Genomic DNA, 23,077 nt, shown 5'->3' with positions numbered 1-23,077 from the left:
ATAAAGATCACGCCGTATTTTCAAAATCGGAGAGTTAAAAAAATAAATTAAAAATAATTGTGGGGAAAATGAAGTTTTTCTGGCTCCATGATTTTTTTTTTTTTTTTTTTGCTAATTTTATCAATTTCAGTGACTAAAAGCATTACTTTTGACTGAAGGAAACAACCCCATTAAGATTTTAAAGTCTTTTGAACATGAGAGAGAGAGAGAGAGAGGGGGGGATGTTCAAGTGTCTTTTATTAAGTAAAAAGTAATATCCTAAAAAGTCGGTTGCAGTTTACAATGGCACTTCAGTTATTTAAAAAATCTCCTTAATCCTGCAAGAACAGACGATTTCAGCAATGTTTGATAGCCTGTTTGGTTTTCTAAAATGTTCTAATGCAAAAATATCGATGACTGTATTGATGTAGGAATGCTTCAAAGGCTTGTCCTCAGATGATGACAGGATTACTCGCACCTGGCAAAGAAAAAAAAGAAAAAAACATAAGTAAACATTATTAATATACAGCGTGTTTCCGTTTTTCCCCTATCATTGCCCATTCTCTTAAACAGCGCGTTAGTTTTCCATTTCTGTATTAAATTCAATGTCTATGCATGAAGGGGTCCCAATTCAGTTCTAATCAGGGTTTGAAAATATTACGATATTTTCGAAACTATCCGATATTTATATATATATATATATTGGATATTTTGATATATATCCGATATTTTCAATCAGTACAAACTAAAGTCTTCAAAATAGTAAATGCATCCTTAGATCATTCTTCATTTTCTTTCGTTATTATTACAATATATAGACGAACTAATCAGTCAACAAGCTAAAAGAAACTCCATTCTGGATTTGAACTGCGACAGAGCCATTATTGACTACTATAAGCTGACTTAGGACAAATCACTTAAAGGGGATGAGGATTTCTGCGGATGGACAGCGTAGTTACACAAACTTTTGTACTCATTGCCTAGATGACATCCCACTATCTCGTCAACACAGCTTCAGCTATGCAGCAATTCAGGCCAAACTTTTTAACATCCGCTTAGAAGACCCAGTGGACCTACTTTATACAGATAAGGCTGTCGAAGTTGCAAAGGCTGTCTACGACTGCTTCGGAGCCATATAAATGCACATTACCATAGACACGACATCATCATCGTCATCATATAGACGAAATTCGCTTTGTCTCATTATTTATATCTAATGTATCATTTTACATTTTTGTCAATTTTAATGAAGTTAGTTTAACATTAGCTGTTTTACTCATGTTTCTTCTGTTGGCTACTGTTACACAGTTAAATGATTCAGAAATAAAAAATATGCACTAGTTGGTGCACAGCCATAACACATTTTTTTTTTTTTTGACCAACGTTTAATATTTAATTAGGCACTTTTAACATGAATTGAAATTGTTACATTACTAATAACAAAAGTGATATAAAATAAAAAAGAAATATTATATTACTTTGCTGTATTAATGATGCATTAATACATCATAAAAATATAGTGCATAACCGTTTGGTTTATTTCAATACTAAATAAACAAAATTAGTATGATTATTATAATTGTTATATTGAAAATACGGTAGTAGAAAAAACAAGTTTTGAAAATATCATGATATTTTCAATATAAATATCAGACATATATCGGGACATATATCGACTGAAAGGAATTGGCGAACCCTGGTTGTAATATTTAAAAGGTGCATGAAAATTTTCCGTATCCTCTCCGATACACCGAGACTTAGGTTATTGAAATATAACATTATATGCTATATTTCAACCGCGTATATCTCTAAAACGGGAAAGTTGTGAAACACTAGATCCCCACCATCGGAATAAACATTCTCGATATACACAAGAATCATGTTTATATATACTTTTTTCTCGAGAAAAACAAGACTGTACCAATCCCTTGCGAGCCTTAAGTAAATCCTTAAAAATTATCGAATTCTGTAAACGATGTTTCTTTACGGTCATTGTATTAGTGCAGGGAAAACTGCCACTCCAGGTGTTATACTATGATGCGTTTGCACACATGCTGAGGGTGTTGCAATTTCTGAACTGGAATTCCTCTTTCCGATGCTTTTCTCGGAAAAAACATGTTCCGGGAACGAGTGCTAACTGTTTCTCAACGTTTCCATGCCCTTTTCTGCAAAAGCCTTAAGGGTCTGCCTGCCATAAAATAACTATTTTTGCGAATAAAATCGCTTTTGCTTCATTTTATTTTTTAAAGGAATAGATTTTTAGGACTCCAAAAATGTTACATTTTTGTCTCTACGACAATTAAAAACGAAGTTATAGCTAGTTGAGCACATCGGATGTGATATCGTAAGAACCGGAAGTTGAATTTAAAGATCCCTAAGACCCCAAAGACCAACTTATCTTTTTTGATAAGCTTGAAAAAAAAAGTAAACATATAGGCAAGTAGTCAAAGGATGTTTCAGCTACTAACATGGAGAAACTTGGTCTCAAAACTGTCTAAAACATTAATGTAATTTAAAGCGTTTTTCTGAAAAAACTATTATTTTGACAATTTTATTTATGACAGCTCTCGTAGTTTTAATAGTTTTATACTATTACCTTATTTTTTCAAATAATGTTTTTCACCTTCCTAGCTATGTTTTGAATTATAATCTAAGCTCAGTGTCAGTATTTAACATTTTTAGAGCTATTTTAACTATAAAATATTGAAGGTTTTTCTATTAGAAATCTGTGAATTTCAGTTAAATTGCCATATATATTTCAATTTTGAGATTGTTATAAAGCTTTTATTTCAGAACACAGGTAAGTTCTTCTAATGTAAGAACTTACATTAGAAAGTATTTTTGTAAAATATAAAGTTGAAATGAGTGTAGAGTGCTTCGCGTGAAAAAATTAACCTTTTTCTTTGCTCAAAGTTTCCATTTTTTAACAATTTTATAAGAAAATAACTGATTTTTTTCGTTTATTTTCCTAGATTTAATCACTATTGAATTAAAATAATATACATGCAGTCAGTATTTGATTTTTTTTTTTTTTGAAGAAAAGGACTCCGAACGTAGGCAGCTAGCTACCTTAAGGCAGGCAGACTGCTTGTAGGCAGAATCGGTGGCACAGAAATCTATCATGTAAACACGACGCCGAGGAAGTGCCTGAGGGCTTGCGGAAACACTCTCTAATTTCCCACGCGTCGCCAACTTTAATTAATCTTCGTCATTAGTTTCATAATGTTTCGTGCAGATTTGAAAGTCAGTACATTAAAAAATAATTGCGACATCAAAAATTTATTTTAGTTCTTATAAAATTTTACACCTTCGCAAATCACATTCAAAATGTTACTACAGAAGAGAATTCTTCCATAAGCAAGTAAACGGCAGTATCTACAGAAATGCGTTTTTGAGATATTTGAAGAAATGTGTGTTTGACTCAATATTAGCAATAGGGAAATGTTGCAATTAGTAGTTTTTTTCACACTTTTCTTTCAGCGGAAACCGAGCTTCTCACCAAAGATAAAGTTTAATAGATGACAAAAACGCAAAATGAAAAATTTGTAGTTACTGCTCTTTACCTGTCCATAGCAGAATTCTCTAAAACTTGAAAAAGTCAAACAGCATTGAAAGTTTGTATTCTTGTTGAAAAAAAATATACAACTCGGAGAAATATGAAATTAATATTTATACAAAAAATCTTGTTGTTATAACAACTTGTTACTTGACAAGGGGTACTGGAAAGTATAGCTGTACAGTCGAACTAGCTTATGACGAGCACTGATTTAATGATAACTCGGATTTAACGATTAAGTCGAAAATGGTTGGTACGAAATGGTTAAGTCTATGGAAGCACAACTCGATTTTAATGAGGAAACCCCGAACATAGCAAGCAATACTTATGCGAGTCATATATTTTTCAAATTAAAGTCTTCCAGCCCGCTCAGCTAATCATTCCTAGGAAAAATTCCTAAAAAATCCCTAATTCAGCAGAAAGATAGTGATGAGTCATAAATCCTGGGAACAAGTGATGAAAGCCCTTTTTTTTAAAAATTCAAAAACTTCAAACTTATCTCAAAACTAGGAGTGCAAACATCAGATTTTCAGGTCTGGAGGTTTTTTTTTTTTTTGATAAACAATGACACAAGCAATTGAAAATATGACAGTTCAAAGCTAATTATTCATTTTCTTGGATACTGTGTACAAAAAACGTAAATATGTATGAATTTTTATGATTTGTTTTCAGACTCGGTTTTTTTATTATTATTATTTTTTTATTTTTACGAGCACTTGGTCATAACGAGAAAATATCGCGCACGTTATACGTCTCGTACGTAATCGTCACGTTCGTTATAAGCGAATTCGTCTGTATTAATTTTAAGCTCACATATTTTCAGAATGAATTTTCTTTCCCTTTGTTCTTCTCAGACTCTTTTACATCAATATTAATCATAAGAAGCAAAAATAAAACCTTTGCACTGAAGATAAAAATGATAAAATCAAGCACAATGTTTGTAATGATTGCTGACACGTGTTTTAGGATTACAAGGAATATTTGTTTTATTGCAAAATCTAATGAATGAAAGAATAGCCGACAAAACAGTTTTTCTAAAGGAAATTATTTGCAAAAATTTGTGTTTTCATGTTTACTACTGTCTAGATCAGTTAAGTTGATCAGAAAATAAAAATGATTTACATAAGTGTTACATTAGGAGGTTTAATGGTCTTTCTATTTTTGACATACAAAGACAGGGGATACGTACGGAAGTATTCTGTAGTGGCACACCGAAAATGAAAATAAATCTTACTTTCTAAGTAATTTGCCAGCACTTTGTCTCCAACGATTTCGGCTAACTGCTGAGCCGTGTATCCCTGTGAAACAGAAATGTTACATAACTAATTTGTGGCTGATGGAGTTATTTATCTAGAATATAAAGATTTATACCTAGTACGGTCCAAGAGTTCGGGGACTATTTGAATAATACCTTACCCCGAACAGTTCACAACACCGAAGCACATCCACCTTCAAAATAGTCACCTTGAGCGACTTCTGTCAACGTTCGTACAACTTTTGGAAGCACTCCTGAAAGCCATTTTTCGCAACCTCTTGTAAGGCCTCCTGCGATGCAGATTTAACTTCATCTGACGAAGGAAAGAGGCGTTCAAACAAAATTTTTTTATCTGCTGGGAATAGGCAAAAGTGTCACTGGGTTAAGTACGGCCTTAACCTAGTGTGACTTCGACCTATTCCTTACAAAAGGTTGCGATTAATGGCTTCCAAGAGTGCTTCCAAAAGCTATACGAACGTTGGCAGAAGTGAATAGTCGCTCAAGGTGACTATTTTGAAGATGGATGTGCTTCGGTGATGTGAACTATTCAGGGTATGGTTTTATACAATTTGTACCCGAACTTTTAGATTGTACTACGTAAAATGGTAACAATTTATCATAAAACAACATTTGTGTTTAGAAAGTCCCTAGAACGTGAGTATGAAAAGAGTAGTTTTATTTTTTCCTCCTAGTTTATTATCTATAGTTGGAAAATAACATCAGGGTTCGAACACGTACGCTGGACAATTCTGCAAACACTTGACGAACATGTGATGATGTTTGGTGAAAAGTCACGACTTTACTTTCAACCCCTTTCCCTCTAAAGAAAAAACACAAAAATGAATAAAATGCTTTTGGTAAAGTTCAAATGCCAATATGTTGATATTTTATGAAGAATATTTGAGAAAATGTATTGAATGTATTTTCTATTATCGATAAAAGGTAAACCTTGAATATCTACGCTGTCTAGAAAAGCAAAAATGGCTCAAAAATGGCAGGCCTTTAAGACTACTTATCGTTTCACACTGTAAAGTTTCAATAATAGTCTGTTAGGAGAGATGTTTTAAAGGAAAAATTTGAAATTTATTTTGACTAGAGAAAATATTTTTTCTGAAATTGCAATGTGAACTCTTTCATATGTTGAAACTTCAAATTTTGAAGCGATTTAATGGGAGTTGCATTGTAGACCGACCATAGAATGATACGTTAGGGGCTGCACATTAATGAGGTCACACTTTTTTTCAACTTTTTTGCCTTCTCCCCCTTTTGTCACAAAGTGTCACATTTCATCATACCATCTCCCCTCTCCCCTTGTTACATGTCACGCTATTTTTTATTGATCAATTTTTATCATCTGCGTGCCCAAAGTTATGTGGCAGGACAGAAAGTTTATCCCCTTTGCATGAAATTCAACACCGGTTTTTTTTCTGTTTTAAATTTACCCCGAGGCTACTCCATCACATATTTTAATTTGGAGAGGATCTGTTAGGAGCCAACTAAACTCTAATCCTGGTTCGGTATTCGAATATCTGCGAGACAGCATTTGTGGACAGCTCCTAAGTGCAATATCACTTTAAAAAATTCACAACATCGCCAAAAAGTTCAATTGTTATACGCAATGATATTTGAAAAATTGAGAAAACTTCTACAATCCTGCGTCAGATCTTTTGGGGGTTAAATCTACAAAATGAAAAGAAAGAACACCCTTTACCAAAGGACAAACACAGCGTTTTCTTGTCGTTTTCTTTCAGGAAGTGTATAGAGGGAAGTTAAGTTTCTCTTTTACTAAGTCATTAAAAAAAAAAAAAAAATATGAACTGTTTATTCGATGTGGAGTGTTCATTCACTGGACAGTCTACCCTTCCTTTCGACTTTTTCTTGTTACCTGTTTGTCTTTGATGTCCAACGAGGCTCCAGCGCTCACCAGGATAGAGCAGACTACTTTGTCCATTCTAGTCGCCGCTCGATGAAGTGCTGTGTGAAACCTGAAAGCAAAGTAGGTTGTTTCATTTATATAAACACGACCTAGAGACGCAGAGATAACATTTAGAACGATATTTTGCCTTTCGGGTATTGCTGTTACTCATTAGTTACATGCCCTAATATTAGGTCACATTATTATTTATTTGTTAAAAGTGTCTTTGAGCGGTAATGCTCAGTTGTTTACGAATAAATGTGGAATGTCCACCATGACGTCGCTATGAAGGGATTTCGCAATTGTTTGTTTATGATTTAAATGCCTTTTTAATATAAGATTTTCTTCAACATTCTACAGTTTATCTTTACCTTATACTGAAGTATTATGCAAACTAGACTAACGAAGGAGCCAAGGAATTTTCAACCAGTCATAGCAAAGCCATAGACTTTTAACAATATAGACGGCTATAAACTACTGCCCAGTTTATATTTTGTTCAATACATGGCTCAAGAAACCCCACGATTTATAGCGTGACTCTTTAAGTTTGGACTAGCTCATTTATGTTTGGATTAAAAGAGGCAAAATTCCCAGACTTGTACAAAACCAATAATCTTTATCACAACGCAAACCAATTTTCCTCACCTTTATTTCAACAAATGGAATCTTTTAAGATTCGAAGGATCGAAACTCAGTTTATCAGAACCAAAGAGTGACTTCAGAATTATTGGATTAAACAATTACGGCTATGCACAATAACTTGCCAATTTATATTGTAAAATAAAATGTGGAAAACTAATATTATAATCTTATCAGCAGAGTGCTGCATTGGGCCTGCTACAGTTTCATTTGAAGTTATATATACAAGGCATAATTTAGATGTCGGGGGCCCTAAGTCAAATACTTTTTTGGGTACCCTTGTATTCAAACTTTACAATTTTAACCATAAGCTAAAGTATTTTTTTGTCATAGACTAAAGTAACTTCAGCCATTTGATGGACACTAGGCCACGGCCTATTCCACCTGTTCAGTAATCAGGCACTGCATATAAATTAAAAAGTATAAAATGGTGCAAAGTTAACCTACATGATTAAATGTGCCAGTTAAAGACTATTTTTGTTTCAAATAAATGAAATCTTTCTGTATTAGAACGTCTGAAACCTTTCAATAAGTTGTATAAGTACTCTTCTTTCATGCGCAATACTCTAAAGCAGTGTACAGCAAATTGGACAATCTTACTACTTCCATGATAGGCAACAGACCTTCATTACATTGATGGGATTCTTCAAAAATCAGGAGGGGAAAAAATAGACTTACATGATTTCGTCTTGAGCATCAAGAACAGAAATGGGAGCTGAAAAGATGAAAATATAATTACACTTTTATTGAATCCAATAAATTTATGAACATAAGTTCTTCTATGTAAATATGTAAATGTTAGAAAGTAGAAAAGGAATGCATTTGACACGAATGTTCATCCGAAAAAATCTATTGTTGAAATATCGGGATACACATTTTTGTAATTGCTACAATTGGATGGTTTTATGCCACAGTGAACTATGTGATTTTTTAAAGTTCTGACTTTAAAATATAAATATGCTGCAAATGTTGCTTTCTGTCTTAAATTAATTCAATATAAACATGTCAAGTATTACTTGGTAGTAATGCTTTCCTAGTTTATAAAATACAAATATATTTTATGTGTATGTTACTACATAAATCTAACCTTGAATCCTGTCATTGAAAAATAAACATTATGGATGATGGTCCACCCTGGCATAAGACCATCCAATTGCAGTTTGAAAATTATTCATCTGAAAAATGATAAAGGTGGAAAATTGTGATAATAAATACTACTGTTATTACTCATCTCCGATGTCAGAGGAAGTCGGGCAATATCCTTTGAGCCATTGACGTGTTGACAATCGAGTTGGGGGCAGGGGGCTTTCGTGTAAATGTCCTCTCCAGAGAGGCTTAAACATTCCAGTAAGGGCTCAGCAAAGGGCAGATGGGAAAGACACCTGGTGCAGTCTGGAAAGACTTTATTGCTCTCAATAAAAGAGAGGCACCTAGAGCGTCAGCTGGCAAGTCGATATAAGATTGTCTGTGAGGCTCTATCACAGTCCAAGTCAATGGTCCAGTAATCTTCCCATGTACCAATTATGAACGGGTGGAACGTGCCACTTCTGCATTATGTGAGATTTTTTTCCTTGGAGTAGAATTTTGAGTAGGTTAGGGAAGGAGTAGAAGGGATTGCACAACTCCTGCTCTCTTTCACCAGTGAGTCTACCTGACCATACCTATAGATTTCTGTATGGGAAGGTATACATTGTAAGTGAATTTCAGGCTTTTGAGAGATAATTAAAAGCTTTTAAAGGAAATTTATACTAGTTTTATCTAGTTTATGATGGTCCAATTTTGTAGATGTTGTATAGAGTTACGACTATCAGAGAAAATCCAGAGTTCTCCGTAGTATTCTTCATCAAGATTTACCCCAAGACTATCCCTAAAATACGTATGAAATAAATACTAAACCTGATTTCCGGAACAATTTCTTACAAAACAGAGTAAAAATCGTCTACTGCAAGAAAATGTCTTAACTTGATACAGTTATACAGATAGTACAGGATAGGCAGGGAAGTTATGCAACATAAAGATAGAAATCGGCTAAAGCAGAGAAAGTTTTTTTTTTTTTTTTTGTTATACATACGCATCCTTTTGAAAAATTTTAACCCTTAAATACATCGTCTTGCCATTTGGCAACATACCCAATTCAGTCTTCTAAAATGCAATAAGAACAAATTGAAACTCTGTAGTTGCCAATAACAAAGAAAATACTGAAGATGCTATTAAATTCATTTTTCTATTTTAAACTTGTTAATGCACCAATATGATGGAAAACAAAAATAGGTTTCTTATTTCAGGATTCACAATTGTAGGACTTATTTTTTGTTAGTTTAGTACACTTGAAAATACCTACCTCTTTTGATTCTGTAGCAGATTTTATGACTGTTTAAATAGTTATACATGTTTACAATTTTTATCATTGTTTCGGGACATTTGATGGTACATCATTTGTTGTTTTTCTCCGGAAAGTCCAATGTCACCAATGGTTGTAGTTGTAAACATAAACCATACCATAATTGAACAAGGTTTTCTTTAAGTCTTTTCCCCACATTTTAAACAGAAGTTTAAAGCCAAATAAAACACTTGAAAGTGTTTTTAAAAACTATGCATTTAAGAGTTAAGCATATGCATTCTTGATTGCTTAAGCAAAAACTATATTTTAGTGATAATATAATGTTTTATCGGTAAAATTTTAAATGATCGGTAATCCTTTTCATCAACCTAAAACCCGAGAATTTCAACCCAAATCCTCAGGACTTAAGGTTTTTATTGAAAACCCAAGATCTCGGGGGAAAACCCCAAGTTTTTGGTTGACCTGATATAGACAGATCTCTCGTAACACGTTTATTTCTCACAGGATGGCGTCATCATAAAACTATAATTAAAGTAATTAAAAGGACGAGTTCTTCGTACTCGTAAATTTTCGCTACGTGCCGAGCTGAATTGAAATTTCCAGTCATCACAGCTTTCGAACGTGATCCGAAATAGAATACAATTCGCTCGGGGATGCAAAAGTGCTGACTCTCTTCGATCCGATTGGAAATAGAATCCTCGGAAACCAGTCGATCGATGATTCTCAGGTGGGTTGAAATTCCAATCGAAAGCTCATTTAAATTAGGCTGACGTCTGCGTCATTTGTCATAGAATGCAAAGCCACTATGTTAGGTTAAAGCCACTATAAAAGGGAGTTGACTCATCCGCCATTTTGGTTCCAGAAGAGTAAGCGTGATAACATTAGCACAGTACAGCCTCGTTTATCCGGACTAGTTGAGACCAACAGGGCCGCAGAGAGGCAAGGCTGGACCCTTGTGAGATGTGTCGCCGGGTCCCCCGCCCCCCAAAAAAAGAAAAAAGGAGAAAAGAGGAGAAAAAAAGGTGGGGGGGGGGGAAAGAAGAAGAAAATAAGAGAGAAAGGAAAAAAAGAAAAAAAAAACTGCGTATTTGAATATAATTAACTCTGTTATAAGTGCCACAAAAGTAAATACCAAAAGAATAAATTTTACTTTATGTTTGCGTTTCCACTTATTCGGGGTTTTATTTTCCCCTTTTCTTTTTCCCTTTCTTTTCGTTTTTTCTTATTCTTTTTTTTTCTTTTTCTTTCTTTATTTTTTGCGTCAGTGTTGCCCCCCGTCGTGTAGGTGTTTGTGTATGTAGGTGCAGGACCGGATTTGGAAGTGTGGAGGCGACGGGACAACGAAGGAGTGGTGGTCCCTAATCAGTGTTCGAAAAGATCATCATATTTTCGAAAATATCCGATACTTTGATATATATCCGAATATTTTGATATATATGTATATATCCGATATTTCCGACCCGTGGAAGTTAGGATATTTTGTAAAAAATTTTATTGTGGGAGCCCCTTTGTTGTGGAGGCCCGGGCCAGTAGCCCCGCCTACCCTCCCCTAAATCCGGCTTTGTGTAGGTGTGTGTGTAAGTATGTGTGTGTATGTATGTGTGTGTGTGTAGGTGTGTGTGTGTAGGTGTGTGTGTGTAGGTGTGTGTGTGTAGGTGTGTGTGTATGTGTGTAGGCGTGTTTTTTGTGTAGTCGTATGTGTGTAGGCATCTGTGTGTGTGTGTGGGATATGGACACAGCTTGGAGACGGTGCTCGCTGGCGGAGCAGCATCGGAAGGGGACGACCGAGGCGGAGTCCCTCCAAAAATGAAAGGACGGACGGACGCCTAAAACGGTCAAGTGAGAACAATAAGCAATTCGTGATTGCTTTAATAAAACCTATTTTGAAGCAAAGTTACATAGAACTGTTTCAAAGTTATGAAAAAAAATATCAAAACAAATTTTAAAACAATGTATTTTCGAATACTTGAAACCAAGGTTGAACCCAAAGCTCTCTCTGACCCAAAATGTCGGTTATGTCGGCCTGTCCTCTGAAGCGGGCCTAACCGAATGTAACTAATGACAAAAAATCAGTCGATGAGTCGCAGAATACGGATTGAAAGTTCGGCTTGGATTGATTAATGCGCACGATAGAAGAATAGGTTAATAAATTTTGCTTATTAACTTCGCTGGATGGGTATGAGCGTGGGTTGGCGTTTTGTTTTGCCATAGAGTACGTCAATACTTCGATCGATGAATAAATTCTCTTTGAGTTGAACTAAACGTTTTCGTGGCCTTTTTTCTGATTTGTGAGGAAATTTTAGAGCTGCCGATACTTATACAGGTAATTATCAAAATAATGGAAATACCTGTGAATAAAAGTGACATTGCTGACTGTACTTCGTAAGTTATAAAGAATAAAACTAGATGTCTGTTTTTTTTATAAGTAGCAATGTACATATTCTGGTAGTATATTGTGGCTCAATTGAAATTCTGGAAGTCTTGACTATTTTTCAAGCCCGTGAAATATCGAACCTCTAAAATTTTAAAAGAGGCCAAATTGTTGGAGCACGTCTACACTAAAAAAATTCCGAAACGTTATTGGCTATTTCCGGGGAACGTCTCGGGATTTCACACGTTTTCACCTATTTCCCCGTAAAAACAAGTATCATCACAAAAAGGTTTCCTGAATCGCTACAAGTTGCACGCGTGCAGACTTGTCACTGTTGTGGAAAATATTTTTAGCAACCAGTTTGAAGATTCAATGAGCGTGTTTATTAAGTGTATCGGCCTAAAGTTGCTTACGGCCTGTCCAGACTGACTAAGCTCCCAATGAGAGCGAAAATGTCAATGGAGAGCTACAGCTTTGCAAAACGGGAATTGCAGGCAAGGGATATGCTTGGTTCCTTCTTGCATGGCTTTAGCCGTGATCGCTCTGATATTTATGGAGCCTTCTTGGTAAAGTAGAAAGGTTCTAATCAATTATACTGAACCTACTTAATTTTTCTAGAACCTTCTTGGTAAAGTAGGAAGGTTCTAATCAATTATACTGAACCTAATTAATTTTTCTAGAAGGTTCTAGAGACAAGACTGGCTTTAACAGGGCAGATTTCGCACGTCTTCATAAAGTTTCAAGGTTAATTTCAGAAAGGTTACTGACTTTTAGCGGAAAGCGTTACTGGTTTTTCCAAGATATTTTACTGGAAGAAATTAGGCACATCAGCTGCCCATTATTTTTCAGGAACGTTTCTGAATCGTTTTTACAGTGTAGCTACAGCAAGTGTAACTGAAACATCTCAACGTTTTGGCGTTTCTAGAGGTACAGTATCTAAAGTCATGACAGCATACACATAGCATGGTAAGACAAGCTCGGCAAAGCAAAATAGTGAATGGAAAAAGAAGCTTAGTGAAAGAAACCGACGGGTATTGAAGCGGACTGTAATGTCTAAAAACGAACATTAGCAGCAAAAGTGACCACAGTATTCAATCACAATCTGGATTCACCAGTATAATTGATTACAGTCAGAAGGTACCTTTATTAACAGAACATTTACGGCAGAGTAGCGATTCCCAACACCAGACTTGTCTCAGTGTTTCCATTATTTTGATAACTACCTGTAAGTTGATAGTAGTAACGGAAAATAAATGTTTTTACTGAAAGTACAACATACGTTGTCAATTGGTACAATTAAATTAGTTTTTCATCTTTCTTTTCACCAATTTAAAATTGTGTAACGTAGTATATTTCCTTCTAAAACGCACGGTTTTGCTTTATAAACAAACGCTCTATTTCAAATAGGTTATTGGTTAACAGTGGAAGGAATTTTAAATGAAACAAAATCTATGGGGTAAAATTTAAGAAAAATAAATGAACTACTTGAGTAAAGTAGCAATCGCCAAACATTACAGAAAATATCTGTTACAAAGTATAAACAGTGAAGCCTCAACACCAGTGGAAAAAGTGACCATTACAAAAGACCTAACATTGCACACCTTTCTAGGTGGTACCATATTGCGCAAACTTCCAGATCCTAGCTGGTTTTGTCCTCTGATTTTCTTTCTTTCTATTTTTTTTTCTTTCTTTCGAGAACAATAAAAATTTCGTCATTTTTTTTTAAAACCAAGATCTTAAATTTTTTGCAGTCGTCGTAGACAAAAGATTTCTGGGTTGTTCAAATAAAAAGGTACAAAACGATACTGTGGGTCTAAATGAAGACTATATTCAAAGTATACACCATAGGCCTGAGCACCACGATCCCACTGATTAACTGAGAGACGGATTTCTTACTCCCAGAATTTCTGTGGCTGTGACGAGACCCAGTCCTTCACAGTGTTCTTGAGTTCGTCGTCCGAGTTGAAGCACTTCCCTTTTAAATGTTTTTTCAAAGGATCAAACACATGGAAAACGCAGGGCGACTTGTGTGGGTTATAGAGCGGATGGTAAAGCTGCTCTCACTTAAAAAGCACCACCTTGGAGACGTTGTTCGAAGTTTTAATATTCAAACTTTGAATAGCGGCAACCTTATGATTGGAGCACTTTTGCTTAGGCAACCCTATACCATCGGTTTTGTAATAGTTTTACGCATATTTTTTTATATAACTTATGTGGAAACTCGATGAGGGTAAATTACTCATTTTTGGGGCACCTTTTAGCCCCTACAACCCTGGTTAGTTCACACGCAACAGGTAGACAACGTTATTTTAACGTTTTCTTTTCAGCTTTTACTCTTCATTTATAACAACAATTTCCTTAAACTCGATGAGGGGTAAATTATTTCCCTCATTGAAAACCTTTTATCCCCTGACAATACTGGTTAGAGAGTCGAAAAACATAGGCAACTTTAATTTAACGTTTTATTTCCATCTTTTACTCTTCATTTATGACAACGATTTTCGGAAACTCGATGAGAGTAAATTACTCACTTTTAGTCACCTTTCAACCCCAGGCAACCCTGATTATACTCAATTCAGCGAGAGGTGATAGAGGAAGTAAACAAAGAGGGTTACTACTTTCATGACTTACTCGCCCGACTGGCAATGCTGTTCGCATTGAACGGAATTTGTTAGCATGAGCTTTTTTTCCCGCTTTTAATCCGCTTTATTCACAGCTGCCCCAAATGTGCAAATTTTCCAGAAAAAAAAATACTTTTCTTTTTTCATAGAATAACATTATTTTTTGAATCTTTCCACTGAAAATTCTGATTCTCTACAGAATTTTGTTCGAAAAATACGATTTGTTAAAAGTATCGGGGTACGGGATCAATGATTTATTTTTTTAATAAATAAGTAAATAACAAAAAATGTCACCAAAAATGTCCAGTTAGATATTTAAAAAAACATGTTAGTTTGTAAACCGCGTTTTCTAAAACATATTCATTTCTAACAATTTAATATTGCTTTGATTTGAAAAAAATCAGCATTTTTAAATTTTACGGAGTGTTTGAAATTCTGTATTTAACTAACAATCTGCTCTAGAGAGGTTACGTCTACTTACTTTTAATTCTGTGCTTCGTATTATGTATTAAATTATTTGCTTCACATTATAAATCGAGAATAGTTGTCTCTGAGCTTGCAGTAAATTACAAAACTGCAGAATTTTAATACTTTCTCATTTGTGTTTGAGTAATCGTATCGTTTTTAATGTGACAAAAGTAGTTTTGGAAGGTACGTTTTTGGAAGTCTGCGAACCTTGAAGTCTCACTTGTATGGTATGCCCATTCATAATGCTCATATGGTTTTTTTTTCCTTAACGGCGCTTTAAAAAAAAGAAAAAAAAAAGTTAGAGTACAAACAGTTTTTTAAATTAATTATCAATAACTTTTCACGCGTGAGACTTGAAATTTGTGAGAATTACCTTCAGTAACATTGAAAAAATAATGGATAATAAGACATATATATTATTTAGGAAAAATAAACTTAAACTACTTGCATCAAGATTCGCTCTCAGAGCTCGTAGATTCATCGTCGGTGGAATTCACGTTAATGACCAGAGAATCAACTGTTGCTTCAATGGCCTCGTCCAAATCCCACATTTGCTTTTCTATTTTTTCAGTATGCTCAATGCATCTTTTCCATTGCTCAGCTCCAATTTCACCTATACTTCTTCTGCACAATTCTTCGACATCGGCTGTTTTAAAAGTCTTATTTTATTTGGCCACAAATCCTTTCATTTGGGACCATATCAGCTCAATGGGATTTAATTCAGCGTGATAGGGTGGGAGTTTTAAAATTGTAACATTATTATGTGAGGCGATTTCATTAATGGCAAATTTTTCAAATCTGGGCTTATTAGCCTTCACTAAATTCAACAATTCGGCTTTTAACAAATCTCCCTCATCACTGATAATGTTTTTAGACTTCAGCCAGTCTATAATTTCTTGTTTCCTAGATTTTGTGTTTGGAACCTTTTCTTCTCTTCGACAATGATATGGGGCATTATCCATCACAACAACTGAGTTTGGTTCAAGATGAGACAAAATATTTTAAAACTAGTCTTCAAAACAAGCCGCATCCATATCCTTATGAAAATCTTTGTTTTTGTTCGATTTGAACAGTAAGAGTCCTTGCTGTAAAAATCCCGCTGCGCTGCCAATGTGGGTTATTATCAATCTCTCCCCTTTTCCAGAAGGAGCTTTTAATCCAGTAGACAGGCCAGATAAAAAAGCCTGCTTTGATGATTCAACACAGGTATCTGTCCACACTTTGTCAAGAGTATGTCCAGCATTCAACCAAGTCTCGTCCATATAATAAATTTTGCGTCCTTCCTGTCTCATTTTCTTGATTTTGTTCTCAGATACTTTCGTCTCCATAAAATTATTTCATTTTTTTCGATGAGCGAACTGTTTCTTCCTCTTTTCAGATGCTTGAATTGAAACCTATCTTTTTTAACAGGTGAACTGTTTTAAAAATGTTCAAAATAATTTCTTTCTCAGCTTTACTAATGTAAGATTTTTTCTGCCTTTTTTGGTGGACTCAATTCCATACTAATGAACTTAACACAAAGTGCTATTGCGTAGCAGGAAGAAAATTATTAAGAAAGAAAAACCAAAAACAACGACACTGAGCACTTTGCACACTTCGAAAATTTCAGCGCTTCCATTCTCAGCGTAGTGTCAAAATAGATTCCGAAAACGAAATGACCACCAGTTGACCGACGGAAAATGAACAGATCGCCCTTCCACCTTTTATGGGACACATTTCAAGCGAACCTTTTAAATAATAGATCAGACAAGAAGGCACCAGCATTGACATTACAGAAATTGTTTGTGAAGAGCGTGGTGACAATCTCGTAACGCTCCCTCTTAGCATCTAGTTTTATCCACGTGCGAACTATGCGACCGCACTGGGATCCATGCCCCTAGGGGCTTAACCAACACCTTTGAAAAATTCAGGGCTGTCGGCGGCACTATATACAAAGTCCCCGGAAACTCTTATTGCAAACAGCTAGAGCCCCCAATGAGACTAAGGGGTGTACAGCTTATGGAATACGTTTTGAAAGTTTTATGGCTAAACTTTTATTTATTTCACTCACAATTTCAAGCGGGGAGGGGGGTGGGTACCCAGCATCCATAATTTTAACACAAGATAAAATCTAAAAAGTATGCATTTACAAACGATATTTATTGACAAATAAAATCTTATATTCAAATTCTTATTGTCAAGACAATTGAATGTTTAGAACAATAATTTTCAATTGAAGAAAATTAGTTGAACTAAACGCATGTGTTAGAAATTCTTGAAAAAAAATTAATTAATTAATAGATGAAATGATAATAAAGATAAGTTAATATGCTTTCAAGTAAATAATTCTTGAAAAAGATGTTTCGAATTTATTCTATTATAAATTTAATCTTTTTTTTTTTTTCAAATCATACGGTATCTAATTAAACATTACTGTCATTTTAGAACAACAATTTTTGATTGAAATAAGAGTAATGACGCTTGAGCTAGAAAATCTTTCAAAGAAAAGAAAATAATAAATTTGTAATGATTTTTTTTCTACGATAGAGAGAGAAGAAGAGAAAAAAAAACCTCTTTCAACGATCTGTAGTCCCCCCCCCCCCGTCCTCTTCTTTATTAATTTTTCTTTTTATAATGATATTTTGTTTCGGTGTGTTTGAATGTGGTGGCTGAGTTTTTCCCAATGATTGTTATTAATACTTTTGTTTTTGTAAATTTTTGCCACCCAAATGCATTCTTAAAATACATGTTAATTTGGCTTAAATGTTTTATCTTATTGATCGAAATACTTTATATTGAAAAAATAACATTGATTTTAGCTGTTGAAAACTTTCAGCGTTTGATAAACGTTGCTTTTGATTTTAATTTTTCCAACAAAACTTGGGGGAAGAGGGGGGAAAACGCGCGTGGACATTTCGCTTATCTGGTTGGCGCTGTTTTCAATCATCCCAACGCCAAGCAGACAGCGGAAACGCCAATTGTCACGTTGCTTTGTTTACTTCCACTATCTGCTCTCGCTAAACGGACTATAGTTCACGTGAAAGAGGTAGAAATTCTTACTTTCACGTTTAATTTACAACTTTTACTCATCATATATGGTAACAATTTTAGGAAACTCGATGAGGGTAGGTCAAGCCTAGTGGGATCTTAGATTCGTAGCTGTGCTCTTGTTCTAAGAGTACATTAATGCAAGTTTCTCTGAATAGTGTAAGATTGATTGGAAAAGAAGAGCAAATTGTCGTGTACGTTAAGATTCTGTTCGTGAGAGTGGATGGTGCTAATGTGTATACTTGGAATAACTGATATTTAATAAATTTCTACGAATTTTCGTAGAATCGCCCCACCCAAAGATACACTTTGATGTGTAGTTGCATCACTTGATTAACAAAAGGTTTTCATTATGGAAAAGTCTGTTCCTGATTTTTTTAAGTCATTAGATTAGTCAATTTTAATTTTTCAGCGCATATAAAAGCCTCTAATAGTATATAAATAACAAATAAATCTACACGTTATTTCGATATTACCTGTCAGGACTGCTACATTAGCCACCGTTGGTGCCTGCCTTGACATTACATATAATATTGTTGATGGATTGTCATGCAGTCAACTCTCAATAACTTGAAGCCTCCCAACTTGAATTTCATTGGATCTCAAACTCCTAAGAAGGCTTTGGGAACTTCCTATAACTCTAACTACCAATTACTCGAAGGCTTCAGCCGGTCCCTTGAGACTTCGAGAGAGAGGATTTGGAAATTGTACATTGTGTGCAGTGCTTCTTAAACATGTTTTCAAGTAAAAGCAATCAAATGAAAGAAAAAAACCCCGTTTTTGTTAATATTGGTAATATTTTTTAACGTTTTCATCATTGTCTGAAGAAAGAATTGACTTCACACTCACCGTATGCAGCAAGATAACGCACCACCCCCACGTTTCCGATGAAAGCGGCGTGGTGGAGAGCTGTCCGCCCCTCGTGGTCCTTTTGCATTAAGCTGTGGCCTTGAGAGTGCAGTCGAGCCACCTGCGAATAGAACCGATATTACTTCTCGTGATATACAGTAGCCCCTCGTTATATCGCTCATTCGGATATATCGCTCTTTTCTTCTGTCTCCCGAAACATTAAAGCATTAAGAAACATTAAGAAAGGAAGAACGATCTGGACGGGCAAAAGAGTTTTCTATAAACAATGTGGTCACTTTTACTTTTCACATCCTTTCTACAGCAAGTCAAATGGATTAGAAAGTCTATCGGGAATAAGAGGGTATTGGAATGCTCACTCTTGTCTCGCGGTAGCTCACAAAGATCGTCTTCTTTCGCCATTTGATGTTTTTAACTTTCTGACGGTGAAAATTTACTTAAATTTCAATCTTGTTTGAATTTCAATAGGTGTGATAGTACATTCGTGAACTACATCGAAACCATTAGAAAATCATGTCAAAAAGAATTACTTGTGTATTGGACTCATAACTATTTTTAATGACATCCGTTATATCGCACTTTCGGATATATCGCTCTTTTTCTTTGTCGCCCGAAAAGCGCGATATAACGAGGGGTTACTGTATTTATGCCCCGAATGCACTAACTCTTGTTTATTAGACGCCTAATAGACATCAGCCAGATCAGTGTATCCCAAATCTTGAACGTCTCGTACCTCCTCTATAATTTCCATAAGATAAAGTGTTCTTAGAGTAAAACAATAAGCAAAATGTGTAGATTCGAATTTCCTTTCTTTGAAACATCAGTATAATAGTAAATGAATAATTAAGCACAATCATAATAACAACTCGACCCCCCCCCCCCCCTTTGACCTTCCAATAAGGTTGTGTTAGACGCCTCAACCTTTTTCAGATCTAGCGCGGTCACCCAATGCGGCATTCAGTCTTTTATGTGCCACCATTAGAGGGAGAGGGGGAGGTCAATGGCACAGAACATTTTGAAGTCTAGTTTAAAAGCATATATACACTCAAATCTGTTTCTCTACGGTCTGTTTTTGTGCGATTCTTTTTTTGTGCGATTTACTAGTAGTTTTTGTTGCGAAAACTATTTTTCCATCTACTCGTGAAGTTTTGAGCGATTTTTTTTATGCTATAAATATTTACAGCACAAAAACAGGTTTGAGTGTATGTGTATATTCATATATGCAGAATATATATGTATAGATATGCGTACATCTATACTCTTTTCAGATCTGAGTATCCCATATTTAGTATACCTGATATTTTCAGCCCAGTACGTCTCCTGTCTTCACAAAACGCTTCCCGTCCTACTATGGAAACACGTGCCAAACTTTGAAATCACTAGTCTAGAATTTCAGTGCATTAAAAAAATGATTTTTGGGACTTTTAAATCCTTTATTTACTTAATGAAAATAGTCTTACCTGCTCTAAATTTCCCATTTTGGCAGCACCAATCAAATCTGAAAGGGAACGACACGATATCAGTCTCTAGTAGTTTGAGGTGAAGAATTGTGTAAATTTGAAGAGTTAAAATCCGATTTTTCAATAAATTTGAAGTTGAAGATAGAGAAGACTATCTTCTAGTTTTGATTTTTTTTTTTTTTTTTTTTTTGTCAATTAACTGTAATATAAAACTGAGTTGAAATTCAACCTCAGTGGGAGCTCATTGAAGGTCACTGCAAAATTTTCCTTATCTGGCAAATTTTGTATGACGATTCGTAAAATTTGGTGACAGTATTGCAATATTGCATTAAAAAAAATTCCTAGATAGTGCGGCTCTGATAACTTGAGGCATTGGCCTAGTATAAACTTATTTATGTTTGAGATGAAAGACGAGGAAATCATAGATTGATACAGCACCACTAATCATAGCCGCAATGTTGCCCGGCTTTCCTCACCCATATTTTTGCAAATGGAATAGCTCATGCCTCAGCGAATCGACATCACAGTAAACTTATCAGAATAAGACTATATACAGTGGCTCCCAGAAGTGTTCGTACACTTTGAAATTTTTTAGTAAAACCAAAATAACGCGAAACTGAATTCGAATATGAAGTCCAATATTTTTTCACATCATTCCTATGTCATTCTAAATAAAACCCTGTATGTTTTTTCTAAATATTGAAGGATCTTCTTTTTGAAATGGGTCAAAAAACGAAGAGTCAGAAAGAATGCATCACAAAAGTCATCATACAATCAAATATTTTCGAATAAATTCATGATTAAAATTATCATATGTAGTTTTTTTTTATTATTTTTGCATTGCGTTGACCGTTAAGAGTCATTTGGCTTCAATTTTTTGTTTATTTATCCCTTAATATTGTGCTTATTACTTTTAAATGGCTGGTATTCGTAAAAAACCAAAACCAATGTGAATTTTTTCCTCACAGTAGCGGTAAATTGGTTTGAAATGTCTCTTAATTAGTTGATTTATTCCGTTCAATAGTAAAGTGCTTGATAAAATGCTTTAAAGAAAAGAATCGGACCGAAAACAAGATAAGAAAAGGTCAACCTGCAAAGTTGACAAAGCGTGGTCGGAGATTTACAGTAAACAAAATTATGAAAAATACACATTTGAGTGCTGTAAAAGTTTCTGCAGAGTTAAATGAAAACTTTTACATTTAATTTTCACCTAAAATTGTTCGCCAAATTCTCTGATTAGCTGGATTAGATGGGGCCGCTTCCCGCAGATATTTTCTTGGCCGTGCGAAAAACAGAAAGCTTACGCTTTCGTCGCAAAATGAATGATAAATAAGCTCAAAACGTTTTGGAATTACGTCTTACTTACAAATAAAAATAAATTCCACATTTTTGGTTAAATTGTTGCCTAATTGAAAATAGAAGAAAAAGTTAGGAACTTAATCTTAAGAACTTAGTTGGACCAGTTAATCAGGACGGTGAAGGTGTTCTTGTGTGAGGGTGCATATCAGCATCAGGACTTGGTAGTTTGGAATTTTTTGATGAATTAATGAATCATGTCTTTCATTTAATTGTTTTAAAAACCAATTTTAAACTCTTAGCTAAAAGTTAGGTTATCGGAAACAACTTTGTTCTTTGGCAAGATAACGATAAAAAAGCTCACGGTTTTCAACGTTTGCGTCTAGTGCCTCAAAAGTTGTCCTAAAATTTAGAAAGTACCCCTTCAGTCTCCAGATTTGAACGTAATGTAACATATTTAGAGATATCTGGAGGCTAGATTACGAAAATACGGCTCTGAAACGAAACTAGAGCTATAAACAATAAGATTCGAAGTAAGGTTGAACACTTACTCAAAAATTACGCAAAAAAAAAAAAAAGAAAAAAAAAGAATGAAATCTATTCCCAGACGTTTAAAAAGTGTTATTGATACTGCATGATATTCTACTAAATAATAACTTAATAAAAAGTTGAATTATTCAATAATATGTAGACATTTTTTTAAGTGTACGAAGACTTTTGTGAGATAAAATTTCCGGCACTTTTTAGTTTTTGATTTTTAAAAAATTTAGTTTTAATATTTTTAAAAAAAAATTCATTTAGTTTTGTTGAAAATTGATCATAGATCTTATAATTAAATGCCTATTCTGAAATATTTATTCTAATCAATGGATACGATCCTATTTCATTGAAAGTCGGAGGAGTACGAACACTTTTGGGAGCCACTGTATCTTCCCATTAGAGATAGGTAAGGTTTCATTAGGTAAGTAAGGAATTTCCACCTCCGAAATTTTTTTGTTTTTTTTGCATGCCCACATATAAAGTGTATCCGTGCGTCGTATCTGCACTTTTTATCAAAATTGAGTTATTACCATGAAAAGATTCTTCATAACATATTTTACCTATGTACAATCTTTTATGGTCATTTGAGGCATTGAGAAGCAAATGGATGTAAGTGCCAAAGTTAAAAATTTGGAGATAGTCAGTGCAAATGGTAGGAGAACTGCTCCTCTGTTTGAGGGCAAGAGATGGTACTAATTGCTCTGGTGGGTACTGATATTCAACGCGATTTAGAAAAAACATT

The 23,077-nt window shown here is 34.6% G+C and overlaps 1 protein-coding gene across 1 annotated transcript in view; it reads right to left on the bottom strand.

The window, feature by feature from the left end:
• Positions 1-224: 224 nt before the first annotated feature.
• The window catches only part of LOC129227262 (eye-specific diacylglycerol kinase-like), a 113,849-nt gene continuing 90,996 nt past the window's right edge, over positions 225-23,077 (bottom strand). The window contains exons 23-28 of the mRNA XM_054861779.1: positions 20,500-20,537; positions 19,022-19,142; positions 8,023-8,059; positions 6,676-6,775; positions 4,770-4,833; positions 225-457 (exon numbers count right to left, since the gene is read on the bottom strand). Of these exons, the coding sequence (XP_054717754.1) occupies positions 432-457; positions 4,770-4,833; positions 6,676-6,775; positions 8,023-8,059; positions 19,022-19,142; positions 20,500-20,537 (386 nt within the window). The 3' untranslated portion in view covers positions 225-431. The remainder of the gene's footprint in view (positions 458-4,769; positions 4,834-6,675; positions 6,776-8,022; positions 8,060-19,021; positions 19,143-20,499; positions 20,538-23,077) is intronic.

This window comes from Uloborus diversus, chromosome 8, assembly GCF_026930045.1.
Source record: "Uloborus diversus isolate 005 chromosome 8, Udiv.v.3.1, whole genome shotgun sequence".
Classification (NCBI taxonomy): domain Eukaryota; kingdom Metazoa; phylum Arthropoda; class Arachnida; order Araneae; family Uloboridae; genus Uloborus; species Uloborus diversus.
Note: the sequence above shows the minus strand (reverse complement) of the source record. Positions and strands in the feature narration are given on the sequence as shown.